The sequence below is a fragment of the Oncorhynchus masou genome, chromosome 24 (assembly GCF_036934945.1).
Source record: "Oncorhynchus masou masou isolate Uvic2021 chromosome 24, UVic_Omas_1.1, whole genome shotgun sequence".
NCBI classification, from domain to species: domain Eukaryota; kingdom Metazoa; phylum Chordata; class Actinopteri; order Salmoniformes; family Salmonidae; genus Oncorhynchus; species Oncorhynchus masou.
Window position 1 is genome coordinate 53,332,309 of NC_088235.1, and position 12,917 is coordinate 53,345,225.

The 12,917-nt window shown below is 38.0% G+C and overlaps 1 protein-coding gene across 1 annotated transcript in view; it reads right to left on the reverse strand.

The window, feature by feature from the left end:
- The window catches only part of LOC135511400 (protocadherin-15-like), a 268,288-nt gene that overhangs the window by 48,937 nt on the left and 206,434 nt on the right, over positions 1-12,917 (reverse strand). The window contains exon 24 of the mRNA XM_064932924.1: positions 10,307-10,416. Coding sequence (XP_064788996.1) covers positions 10,307-10,416 — 110 coding nt within the window. The remainder of the gene's footprint in view (positions 1-10,306; positions 10,417-12,917) is intronic.

The following is a 12,917-nucleotide window of genomic DNA, read 5'->3' on the forward strand; positions in this document are numbered from 1 at the left end:
AACAAAAAGTACTAATTCAACATAGTGGAGATTAAAACACAGCAGAAAGAATGTGGGTATGTGTGGATGTATGGTGATGGAAGGTGTGGTGTGTTTTTTTTGGTGTTTGGGAAAAAGTGGCATTAAGTGAGAGAGAAAGGAAACGGTTGCATATCACAGAACCAATGTATATCTGTGAGCAGGGGTTGTGAGACAAAATGAGAAAAAATATCCAGAAAATCACATTGTATGTTTATTCTGAATTTATTTGCAAATGATGGTGGAAAATAAGTATTTGGTCACCTACAAACAAGCAAGATTTCTGGCTCTCACAGACCCATAACTTCTTCTTTAAGAGGCTCCTCTGTCCTCCACTCATTACCTGTATTAATGGCACCTGTTTTAACTTGTTATCAGTATAAAAGACACCTGTCCACAACCTCAAACAGTCACACTCCAAACTCCACTATGGCCAAGACCAAAGAGCTGTCAAAGGACACCAGAAACAAAATTGTAGACCTGCACCAGGCTGGGAAGACTGAATGTGCAATAGGTAAGCAGCTTGGTTTGAAGAAATCAACTGTGGGAGCAATTATTAGGAAATGGAAGACATACAAGACCACTGATAATCTCCCTTGATCTGGAGCTCCACGCAAGATCTTACCCCGTGGGGTCAAAATTATCACAAGAACGGTGAGCAAAAATCCCAGAACCACACGGGGGGACCTAGTGAATGACCTGCAGAGAGCTGGGACCAAAGTAACAAAGCCTACCATCAGTAACACACTACGCCGCCAGGGACCCAAAACCTGCAGTGCCAGACGTGTCCCCCTGCTTAAGCCAGTACATGTCCAGGCCCGTCTGAAGTGTGCTATAGAGCATTTGGACGATCCAGAAGAAGATTGGGAGAATGTGGCTGGGTCTTTCAGCATGACAATGATCCCAAACACACCGCCCGGGCAACGACGGAGTGGCTTCATAAGAAGCATTTCAAGGTCCTGGAGTGGCCTAGCCGGTCTCCAGATCTCAACCCCATAGAAAATCTTTGGAGGGAGTTGAAAGTCCGTGTTGCCCAGCAACAACCCCAAAACATCACTGCTCTAGAGGAGATCTGTATGGAGGAATGGGCCAAAATATCAGCAACAGTGTGTGAAAACCTTGTGAAGACTTACAGACAATGTTTGACCTCTGTCATTGCCAACAAAGGGTTTATAACATAAGTATTAAGATAAACTTTTGTTATTGACCAAATACTTATTTTGAAACATAATTTCCAAATAAATAAATAAAAAATCATACAATGTGATTTTCTGGATTGTTTTCTCGTTTTGTCTGTCATAGTTGAAGTGTACCTAAAAAAAATCTAATTTACTTATTTATGTTCCGATCTTGATGGAACGGTCCACAACCCTGTACCCTAGACACTCACATGAATGACCCAGACACCAAAGATAAGTCCCTATCTGTTTTATGGGCCTGCTGTAAGCTGCCTGTATGCAGCCAAAATGCGGTCAGAGACCTTCTAGAGCAGCACCACCCCCTCAAGATTCTGAGCCTGCCTGGCAGTGTTGGTCCTGCAAAACCAGAGCCCCCTGATTTGAGAGCATAATATACAAGGATATTCTCAAAGCTGCTAATGAGAACCTTAATGATCTTGATCTTGTAAATGATCTTGTACCTAGCTGGTGGGGATCTTGTACCCTAGCCGGTGGGGATGCCCACACCCAAGCAGTGTCAGTGCTGACAACACTAGCAGCAATAACCCATGGGGAGGGGGTAACACTGACATTCAGAGAGGGGCCATACTATTGTGGCACTGGTGGCACAAAATCATCAAAGGTCTGACTGCACGGAGATGCTTGGGAATATGGTCACAACAGGGGACCATGTGTGGGTGTTTCAGAGGAAGGAGGTATATCTCCATAACCTCGGACGTGACAATGGTTAACCAAATCTCCCCATTTCTGCCCATTTTTGCTCAGTTTTGCAGGCCTTCTCATACAGCTGCAATTGTATATGCATTCGTGAACAAGGCCTTTCTTGAGTTGGGCTCTGGGATGGTACAACTGTTGAGCATCTGAGTCTATGGTTGTTTGTGGGGGAAAGGGGTTGAGTGTTTATGAGTGTGTGTGTGTGTGTGTGTGTGTGTGTGTGTGTGTGTGTGTGTGTGTGTGTGTGTGTGTGTGTGTGTGTGTGTGTGTCACAACTGTTGCGAGGGAGTAAAATATGTTAGGGACAACATTGGATGAATCACAATTACTATTTGCTAAAATAATAATTGCTTGCCTAAATGTAATGTTTGTAATGGCAATACTGGTAAGCAGTAACAATAAACTGTCTACATTCCTACAAATATGAATAACTAATTATAGGAAATTAAGATAAACAGAATTTTAATATATATATATATATATATATATTTTTAATAGCTATATTTAAAACAAATTGAGATGAGGGAAATGGAAATGCTTTTGGCGTTTGATCTACTGCTGTTCTGCGGGTGGCACTGTGTGCTCTTTTTGAAGGATAGATTCCAGTCTCTCTGGGGCCATGGGATCTGGGGGTTGGGGGGGGGGGTCTGCCATTCATTGGGATGACAACCCAACTCGGCATGAGGAGGGTTTTAGCAGGTGGAATAGTAGGGACCAATTGGAGGTTTAATTAGTAGCAAAGCAAATATTATGGTACAGCTATATAGACACTCAATCTTATGTTACTTTTTAATGGCACGTTTACAAACATATATTATGATAAATAGAATTGAAACCTGTTTTTCATTATGGTAATTTGCGAAATAAGTATAGCCAGTTAAATTTGTAATTGCTTAGCAGATAATAAGAAAAGACTATCAGTTTTTACCTGGCTAAAAGAGAAGGAATATAATATCTATTGTTTACAGGAAACTCATTCAACAATTTTAAATGAAATTTTGTGGAAAAAGGACGGGGGCTGTCAAAATATATTTCTCCCATCGGCAAAGAAATTCAAAAGGGGTGATTATATTAATAGTAACAGTAATTTTGATCCAAATGTGTAAATTGTTCAAAATCCTCAAGGTAGATGGAGGATTTTAAATATGTTATTGGACCATAAACAGATATGGCTTATTAACCTATACTGTCCAAATAATGATGATCTTAAGATTATTTAAAAAAATATATGAGAATTTATCAACTCTACAATCTATATAAGACGCTAGTATTATTGTGTGAGATTATAATATGGTTTTAAAAGAAAACAAAGTTTGTGTAAATGTGAATTGAATGTAGGAAAATACAGTATAACACAATAGATCTGGTTTAGATAATACAATGAAAAGACAAAACAAACATTCAGATAGGATGATGGGGACAATTTCAGTGAAAAACATAAGAGGGTAAGAGTACTTGTGAAAAGTGTCAGGATGATAACTTCCAAAATGATTGTGCTACATGACATTTATCATGAAGTCACCCAGGTGTCCCACACAAGTAGCCCAAATGTACCCAAGTGGCCAAATTGGTAGAGTTATACATTTTAAATGGAATAACTATATACAAAATACCAAAATGGTATTCTAACACAGACCCCCAAAAAATGGAGAAAAAACATGAAAAAAAATATACATTTACAAAATAACACTTTCAATATTTGGAAGACCCTCAGTCCTGTACACAATATTGTGCTGCTGATGCCAGGTGCCAAAGCAGTCTCTTTCTGCTGTAAAGCAGAGGGTCACCAAACATGTGGTGCAGGTGATGGGGGACTTAATTTTGCAAAGAACATAGTGACGCCTCCATGCTGTGCCCTTTTGGCCCTGAGGCACATCCATGCCTGCAGAAATAAATTTGGGCAGATGAACATCACTTGTGGCAGGAGCTGGATGAACCAGCTTCAGTGGGGGATGGACACCTTGGCACTGGGAGCTCCCATTCGGAATCAGTGTCACTGTGAAAGAAAATGTTCAGTTAGAATAGTTTCACATATGAGCCCTGTATCAACAGGTATAATAAAAGATATATTTAGAGTACAGGGAACATAAGGTTGAATATATTATTATAGACCTGCTAGATCTACTGTCTCATTTATATTATGACAGACCAGCTAGATCTACTGTTAATTTATATTATGACAGACCAGCTAGATCTACCGTCTTTATTATATTATGAAAGACCAGCTGTATCTACTGTCTCCATTTCCCTTTGGCCATTGTTGTTGGCCTGCCCTCCCATCAACAGCCTCAAATAGGCTATTTGATTTCACAAATAATATTTTATATTATTAATTTCAAACATCGGCATTGGCATAAGAAAAACTTACCAGCCCAAAACGATGTCCTCTTCGTTCAAAAAATATTCCTCCAATTGGGAATCTCTAAATGAATCGTCCTCCAACAATCTCTGTCTCATTTTCCCAATCAATTTCTTCTAAAATTGTGTGTACATCTGTATATCTAGACTTAGATTTAGCTTTCCCTGACTTAGTCGCCATACTGATTGATATATAAACAGCTGAAGACGCGCTTTACCAAAACAACACTGTGTGTAACATGCGTTGCTCCTTCCGGTATGAAACTTCAATGACGAATGACCCTCTTTGCGCTGGAGTTTACTACATGGGTTGGTTTTCCAACACATAAACATTACATATTGCAGTTTACCTCAGCTCATTGGCTATCTACCCAGCTAGATTTCAAGACGATCAGTGGTCATTGGGTTAAAATACAGTCAATCAACGAAACAGTCAATACGTCCCGCGAAATGACCCATCAGGTTTGGTTGTGTTACAAACAAACCAGTTGATTGCAATGAAAGCAAACATGAATGGAAAAGTCACGTTTCGTTTGTGTATTTACATCGAATGTGTCGTCGAAAATGGAATGAGACGGAATTCACGACACAAGCGGTTCACAAAATGTTTCGTGTTATGCCATAAAAATGGATTTTATCAAACAAAAGACCATTCATTGTGTAACAATGAGCATTGGGATTGTAAACAGAGTAAGATCGTCAAAGGTAAACAATTTATTTTATTGCAGTTTGTGATTTTGTTCCACCTGTGCTGGTTGAAATAGTTGTTTTTTATGGGGCTCTATCCTCAGATAATTGCATTGTATTACACTTGTATTTTCATGAATGTTTAATATGACTATTTATGTAGCGATCACCGTATGTTGTCAAATTTTTTCCTGCTAACGGGTTCTGTGCATAAGAGGTTAAATACCTACAGTTGAAGTTGGAAGTTTACATACACTTAGATTGTAGTTTCAAAATGCCTGAAGGTACCATGTTCACCTGTACAAACAATAGTATGCAAGAATAAACACCATGGACCACGCAGCCGTCATACTGCTCAGGAAGGAGACGTGTTCTGTCTCCTAGAGATGAACGTACTTTGGTGTGAAAACCCTGAACAACAGCAAAGGCCCTTGTGAAGATGCTGGAGGAAACAGGTATAAAAGTACCTATACCCATAGTAAAACGAGTCCTATATCAACATAACCTGAAAGGCCGCTCAGCAAGGAAGAAGCCACTGCAAAAGCAACACCATAAAAAGCCAGACTATTATTTTTCAATCTTCAACATCGAAATGCTACCGAATTTGTTTTACTGAAACTTTTTACAAAGGATGGAGTCACTCATGATTCACTGAACAATATTTTGAAAGAGGAAGAACTTTAAAACCTCTTAGTGTTAGGGGGCAGAATTTTCATTTTTGGAAAAAAAAACGTTCCCGTTTTAAATGGGATATTTTCTCAGGAAAAGATGCTAGAATATGCATATAATTGACAGCTTTGGATAGAAAACACTCTAATATTTCCAAAACTTTAAAGATATTGTTTGTGAGTATAACAGAACTGATGTTGCAGGCGAAAGCCTGAGAAAAATACAATCCGGGAGTGCCCCAGGTTTTGAAAGCGCTGTGTTCCAATGACTCCCTATTCAGCTGTGAATGTACCATCAACGAGCTTACACTTTCTACGTATTCCCCAAGGTGTCTACAGCATTGTGACATAGTTTTACGCATTTCTGTTGAAGAATAGCCATAGGCGGCCACATTGCGTAAGTGGTCACATGGTGGCTCCGAGAGCGATTCTCACGTAAAATACTTAGGTAGCCATTATTCCAATCGGTCCTAGTGAAAAACAAATTGTCCCAACGAATATATTATCGAATAGATATTAGAAAAACACCTTGAGGATGGATTCTAAACAACGTTTGCCATGTTTCTGTCGATATTATTGAGCTAATTTGGAGAAAAAAAATTGTTGTTGTGGTGACCGCAATTTCTGGGCGATTTCTCAGCCAAACATGAATAACAAACGGAGCTGTTTCACCTACAAACATAATATTTTGGGAAAAAATGAACTTTGGCTGTCTACCTGGGAGTCTCATGAGTGAAAACATCCGAAGTTCATCAAAGGTAAATGATTTAATTTGATTGCTTTTCTGATTTCCGTGACAAGTTTGCCTGCTGCTAGCAAGGCATAATGCTATGCTAGGCTATGATAAACTTACACAAATGCTTGTCTAGTGTGTAGTGAAAATCTAAGATGACAGGGTGATTAACAAAAGGCTAAGCTGTGTTCCAATATATTTCACTTGTGATTTTCATGAATAGGAATATTTTCTAGGAAGATTTATGTCCGTTGCATTATGCTAATTAGTGTCAGATGATGATAACGGTCCCATTCACGGGATGGGCATCACTACAGGTTAATAAATCCTCTTTGGGATAGGGGGCAGCATTTTCACTTTTGGATAAATAGCGTGTCCAATTTCAACTTCCTGTTACTCATGCCAAGAATATAAGATAAGCATATTATTAGTAGATTTTGATATAAAACACTCTGAAGTTTCTAAAACAGTTTGAATCATGTCTGTGAGTATAACAGAACTTATGTAGCAGGCAAAACCCAGAGGACTAACCATTCAGAATTTCTTTTTTTGAGGTCACTGTCTATTCAATGAGTTTTCATTGGGAAATTAGATTTTTAAGGCAGTTGTTTGCAGTTTCTACCGCTTCCACTGGATGTCACCAGTTATGGAAATTGGTTGAGGTTATTCCTTTGTGTAATGAAGAAGTACGGCCATCTTGGATCAGGGTAACATTTTGTGTACTGTTTGAGAATTGCGCAAGACTAAAAAAGTAGCACTTTGTGATCCTCCTTTATTGAAAACAGATAGACCCATCTTCAATTTGATCGATTATTAACATTTAAAAATACCTAACGTTGTATTACAAAAGTAGTTTGAAACGTTTTGGCAAAGTTTACACGTATCTTTTGAGATATTTTGTAGTGACGTTGCGCAAATTGGAAGCTGTTTTTTTCTGGATCAAACACACCAAATAAATGGACATTTTGGATATATATCAATGGAATGAATCGAACAAAAGGACCATTTGTGATGTTTATGGGACATATTGGAGTGCCAACAAAAGAAGCTTGTCAAAGGTAAGGCATGATTTATATTTTATTTCTGCGTTTTGTGTGGTGCCTGCAGGGTTGAAATATGCTATTCTCTCTTTGTTTACTGTTGTGCTATCATCAGATAATAGCTTCTTATGCTTTCGCCGAAATTTTTTTTTGAAATCTGACATATTGGCTGGATTCACAACAAGTGTAGCTTTAATTTGGTATCTTACATGTGTGGTTCAATGAAAGTTTGAATTTATAGTATTTTATTTGATTTTGGCCCACTGCATATTCCCTGGCAGTTGGCCAAGTAGGACATTTGGGTCCCGCCTATCCCAGAGAGGTTTTAAGCATATGTTTTTGTTTCAGTCTCCTCCATCTCCATTAACTGAAGCTTATTGTATGATTTTTTTCCTATTAAGTATGTAAAATTCTCATATGTTCAGAAAGACTCATGTGTAGGCCAAATTACATAAGAGGAACTTCTTAATGCAATTAAAGCCTTTAAATCCAGTAACACTCCAGGTCTGGATGGCATATCAGTGGAAGTATACAAAACTTTTTTTATTTACTCAGGGGACCATTATTAGCATGTTTTAACTTTGAAAAGGCTTTTGATAAATTACGACTGGAGTTTATATATACATATATATTTCCATTTGGGAGAATCTCTTATAAAATGGATTTAAGTTATGTATAGTAACCCTAGGTGTAAAATTAAAAATAATGGCTACATCTCAGAAAGTTTTAAACTGTCAAGAGGAGTAAAACAAGATTGTCCACTATCGTCATATCTATTTATTATATCGAACTGTTAGCTGTTAAAATTAGATCCAACGATAGTATTAATGTATTATAAATCCCTGGCTTAAAAATAAAGGTGACATTGTACATTGATGATTCATGTTTTCTTTTAAATCCACAATTAGAATCCCTCCACAGCCTCATAGAGGATCTAGATACTTTTTCTAACCTCTCTGGATTAAAACCAAATTATGATAAATTTACTATATTATGTATTGGATCAATAAAAAATCTACCTTTACATTACCCTGAAGTTTACCAATAAAATGGTCTGACATAGATGTGGACATGCTCGGTATACATAGACACAAAGGGATGCAGTCTGTTTTGGAATGGGTGGCCAGTAATAAACTGGTCCTGAACATCTCTAAAATAAAGAGCATTGTACAAATCATTCTCTAAGTTCTAGACCTCAGCTGAATCTGGTAATGAATGGTGTGGCTGTTGAACAATTTGAGGAGACTAACTTGGTGTTACTTTAGATTGTAAACTGTCATGGTCAAAACATATATATTCAATGGTTGTAAAGATGGGAGAGGTCTATCATCAATCCATGGAGCCTCAACAGGTGCATGTTTATCAATAATTGGAAGATGCAATTTCATAAATTCATCAAGGACAGTGTCTGCATGCTCATTATTAATCACATGAGACCAGAAATATTTTTAACATCATCCACATGAGAGTCACAGCAAAATCTTTTATACAATATTTTAGGACAAGTTTTGGAACGTTGGCTTTCCTAGATCACTGCTTCCAATGGGTATAGATACAGCTTTAGAACAAAGTTCTACAATATTATTAAACATGTGATCAATACATGTACTCACTCTGTGTCCAATAATAGTGTTTAACATGATTTCTGAATGACTACCTCATCTCTATACCCCACACATACAATTAGCTGTAAGGTCCCTCAGGCGAGCGGTGAATTTCAAACACAGATTCAACCACAAAGACCAGGGATGTTTTCCAATGCCTCTCAAAGAAGGGCACCTATTGGTAGATGGGTAAAAGTAGTTGTTGTATTTGGCGCATGTGACTAATAACATTTGATTTGAAGCACAAAGTGATTTTATTATTCTGTGACACAAATAAAGTGGTCTTGTTTCAATTATATGAAATTCTGTAGTATTTTTTCATGTTGAGAGACTTAAATCCATCTGAGAATATCACAGTGAGATGACACCACAACTGTTGGATTTGCTAGACTGACGCCTGTTTACCTGGCTGGGCTCAATCACTCAGAGGTAGAGCAAATTTACTATTTTTCTGGGTAGGTCAGAAAATGTGACACATCACTCTTTGCAAATGTAGAATCTGAAATCTGACAGTTCAAGTCAGCTCCACTGACAGAATGGTAACGGAGAGCGCACCAATTGGGTTTTCTGGCACTATAAGGCACAGGACTCAGGACTACAAAGTTCACAGAGCGCTTTGTACACCAAAATGTCAATTGGACCACTCAAAGCTCCCCTTATAGGAGACATAACATCTGAGAGGTAAAAAATAAAATATTTTGTCTGTTGGTGTGCCAAAGGCCAACCACAAAAATGATAACCTCTTGTTTTTTAAAAACTTTTTGCACCCAGCTGCTGTACTGTAGTTGCACACTCTGTTTAAGAGTTACATTTAATTCGTTTCAGATGCTCAAGTTTAAAGCACACATTTGGGACATTCCCAAGTCATTGCATTAATCAGGAGTAGACTGTGCATCACACATTAATAAAGACTATCGCACATTGACTTCACAGACATGGAAATAGACTGTGATAAAATAAAACTTCCACTGTGGTCTCAGCCACCTGTTCTCCCTTCCCTGAGAAGCACTCTTCATGGCTGCTACTTCAGGAGAGTAGAAATCACTGCCCTTCATAATTGGCAGCCACTCATCTCTCCTCTGTACCTCCCTCCTTTGATATTTAGACTGGAGCTAACCATTTGCACGTCTCCACTCTTGATTTCCCTGGATGCAATTGTAACACAAGTAAAGTGCATCCAATTTTTGTAGAATGGATTGTACATTATTCAATTGATTATATGTTATTGCAATAATTTAATAAACAGAAATATGACGTTTTCCTATTTTGGTGAGTGTTTCTACCAGGGGGTAATGTCTGCACATACCACCTTCGTTTCCTCCCACGATGGAGTAGAAGATGGTCTCGTTGATGGCGGCTGCCAGGATGCTGCCCACCGGTCTGCCTACTGGGGACAGCTCACTGACAGGAGCAAACCTGCAAACAGAGACAGAGACAGAGAAAGAGATGGAGTGGACATGACTAAATATCCCTGGACACTTTATCACTGAGAACTTCCACTGGGAAAAACAATTGTGAGAAAAAAAATCTGACAGTATGCTCCTTCCCACCACATTCAGCATACACACTGTTGAATATGGCACATACAAAACTTGAACTAAACAAAACCATATTCACACTTTTACAAGTTTCTACAATAGCAATTAGCACTTTATTTAAACTTGACAAGTTCCAGCGCACATTAAGTCTGTGTCTTCAAGTAAAAATGTTGACATCTTTTAAAAACACTTAAAATAAGAGCTGTGTTTTCGTGTAGGCTGTTGTTTTGATACCCATGTACATCGCTCTTGGACAAGTTGACTTTTATCAATATATTTGCTGTATTTACCCTCCCAAAATGAAATGATAATTAACTGCTAATGTCGCTATCATAAAGAGCTACAAAGGCCATGATGCTCTGGATGAAACTGCTGAATAGAGGCAAAGCTAAGAATCTCTGCACTCTCAGACCACCCTCGAAACCAAACAAGGCTGGTCTATGGTGATACTGTACACGGGGTGGGCTGAGAGTGGCTGAGAGGTGGGATTAAAGAGTTTATATTTGGCAATGTATTATTGTTATGTGATTTCTGTATATAAAAGTACCATGTATATAAAATATGTATATGGAAAATGTATGAATACAGTATGTAGCATAATATAGATGTTTCATAGGAAGACGGAGGGTGGTGGATGGGTTCATTAGAAACAAAAAAATTATAAATTTTCCCCCCTGGCATATTTTCTGGCTGGTCCAAGAAATGCCGTAATTGTTGTTTTCCTTTCAAATAATAACTTTGACTTGTGTGCGTTCCTATCAAAGTAAGTGCCTTATTTTCTGTACAGTGGTTGCTCAACTAAACATAGAATAAGGCTGTAATGTAACAAAATGTGGAAAAAGTCTGAATACTTTACAAATGCACTGCAATCTAAAAGTGAATATCAGGTGTCTTAGATGTGTCTGTGTGTATAAGAGGCAATAACATCTTTAGAGACAGAATATCAAGGGTCATTTTAATACAGTATGTACAGAAATCAAAACATTTCCAGTGAGACAACATACTGTAACTTCATGTGTACTCATGCAAAGCATGGACATAACATGGTGAACATTAGGCTCTGACATTGAGCAACTTCCAGTATCACATCAGTAAGCAAGCAAGGGTGAATAAATTACAGTACCAATTCACAACTGGGCTCTTGCTGTCTACGCCTTTCACATCCTTTTGCTATAATTACAGACCCTCCACTTTATTCTCACTTATGATTCGATCCGATTTAAGTGTGCTCTTTTTAGATCGTTTAACAGTGATACCTGAGACAGACTTGGCAAAGACCAACAGACTAAATGACAAGCCATTTAACTTGTTATGGCTGCAATCCCAATTTCGGGATAAGTGTTATCAACAACCGCTGAATAGCATAGCGCTACATTCAATAAATATTACTACAAATATTTATATTCATGAAATCACAAGTGCAATATAGGAAAACACAGCTTAGCCTTTTGTTAATCCACCTGTCGTGTCAGATTTTGAAATTATGCTTTTCACCGAAAGCAATCCAAGCGTTTGTGTAAATTTATCGATCACACGACAAAACATTAAGTACTCTTAGCATCAGTAAGCTTGGTCACGAAAATCAGAAAAGCAATAAAATTAATCGTTTACCTTTGATGATCTTCGGATGTTTTCACTCACTAGACTCCCAGTTACACAACAAATGTTCCGTTTGTTCCATAAAGATTATTTTTATATCCAAAATACCTCCGTTTGTTTGTTGCATTATGTTCAGAAATCCACAGGAAAGTGTGGTCACGACAACGCAGACGAAAATTCCAAATAGTTTCCATAATGTCTACAGAAACATGTCAAACGTTTTTTGTAATCAATCCTTTGGTTGTTTTTAAAATATATAATCGATAATATATCAACCGCAAATGTCTTTCACAGTAGGAGAGGGGAAAATAATGGCTGTCCAAACTCTGTTGTGCGAGCAAAACTCATGTGACCACTTGATGCGGTGTTATCGTTCTGGCTAATTTTTCAAAATAAAAGCCTGAAACTATGTCCGAAGACTGGTGACACCTTGAGGAAGCGATAGGAAAAGGAATCTGGTTCATATCCCTTTAAATCCAGCAAAGGGAGGCTATGGAACATGGAGTTTTCAAAATAGAAGCCACTTCCTGTTTTGATTTTCCTCAGGGTTTCGCCTGCAATATCAGTTATGTTATACTCACAGACAATATTTGGACAGTTTTGGAAACTTTAGAGTGTTTTCTATCCAATACTAATAATAATATGCATATATTAGCAACTGAGCCTGAGGAGCTGGCCATTTACAATGGGCACCTTTTCATCCAAGCTACCCAATACTGCCCCTGCAGCCATAAATGTTATGGAAGCTAATGAGGTGCTGCTGTGTGGTAATGGCTCTGG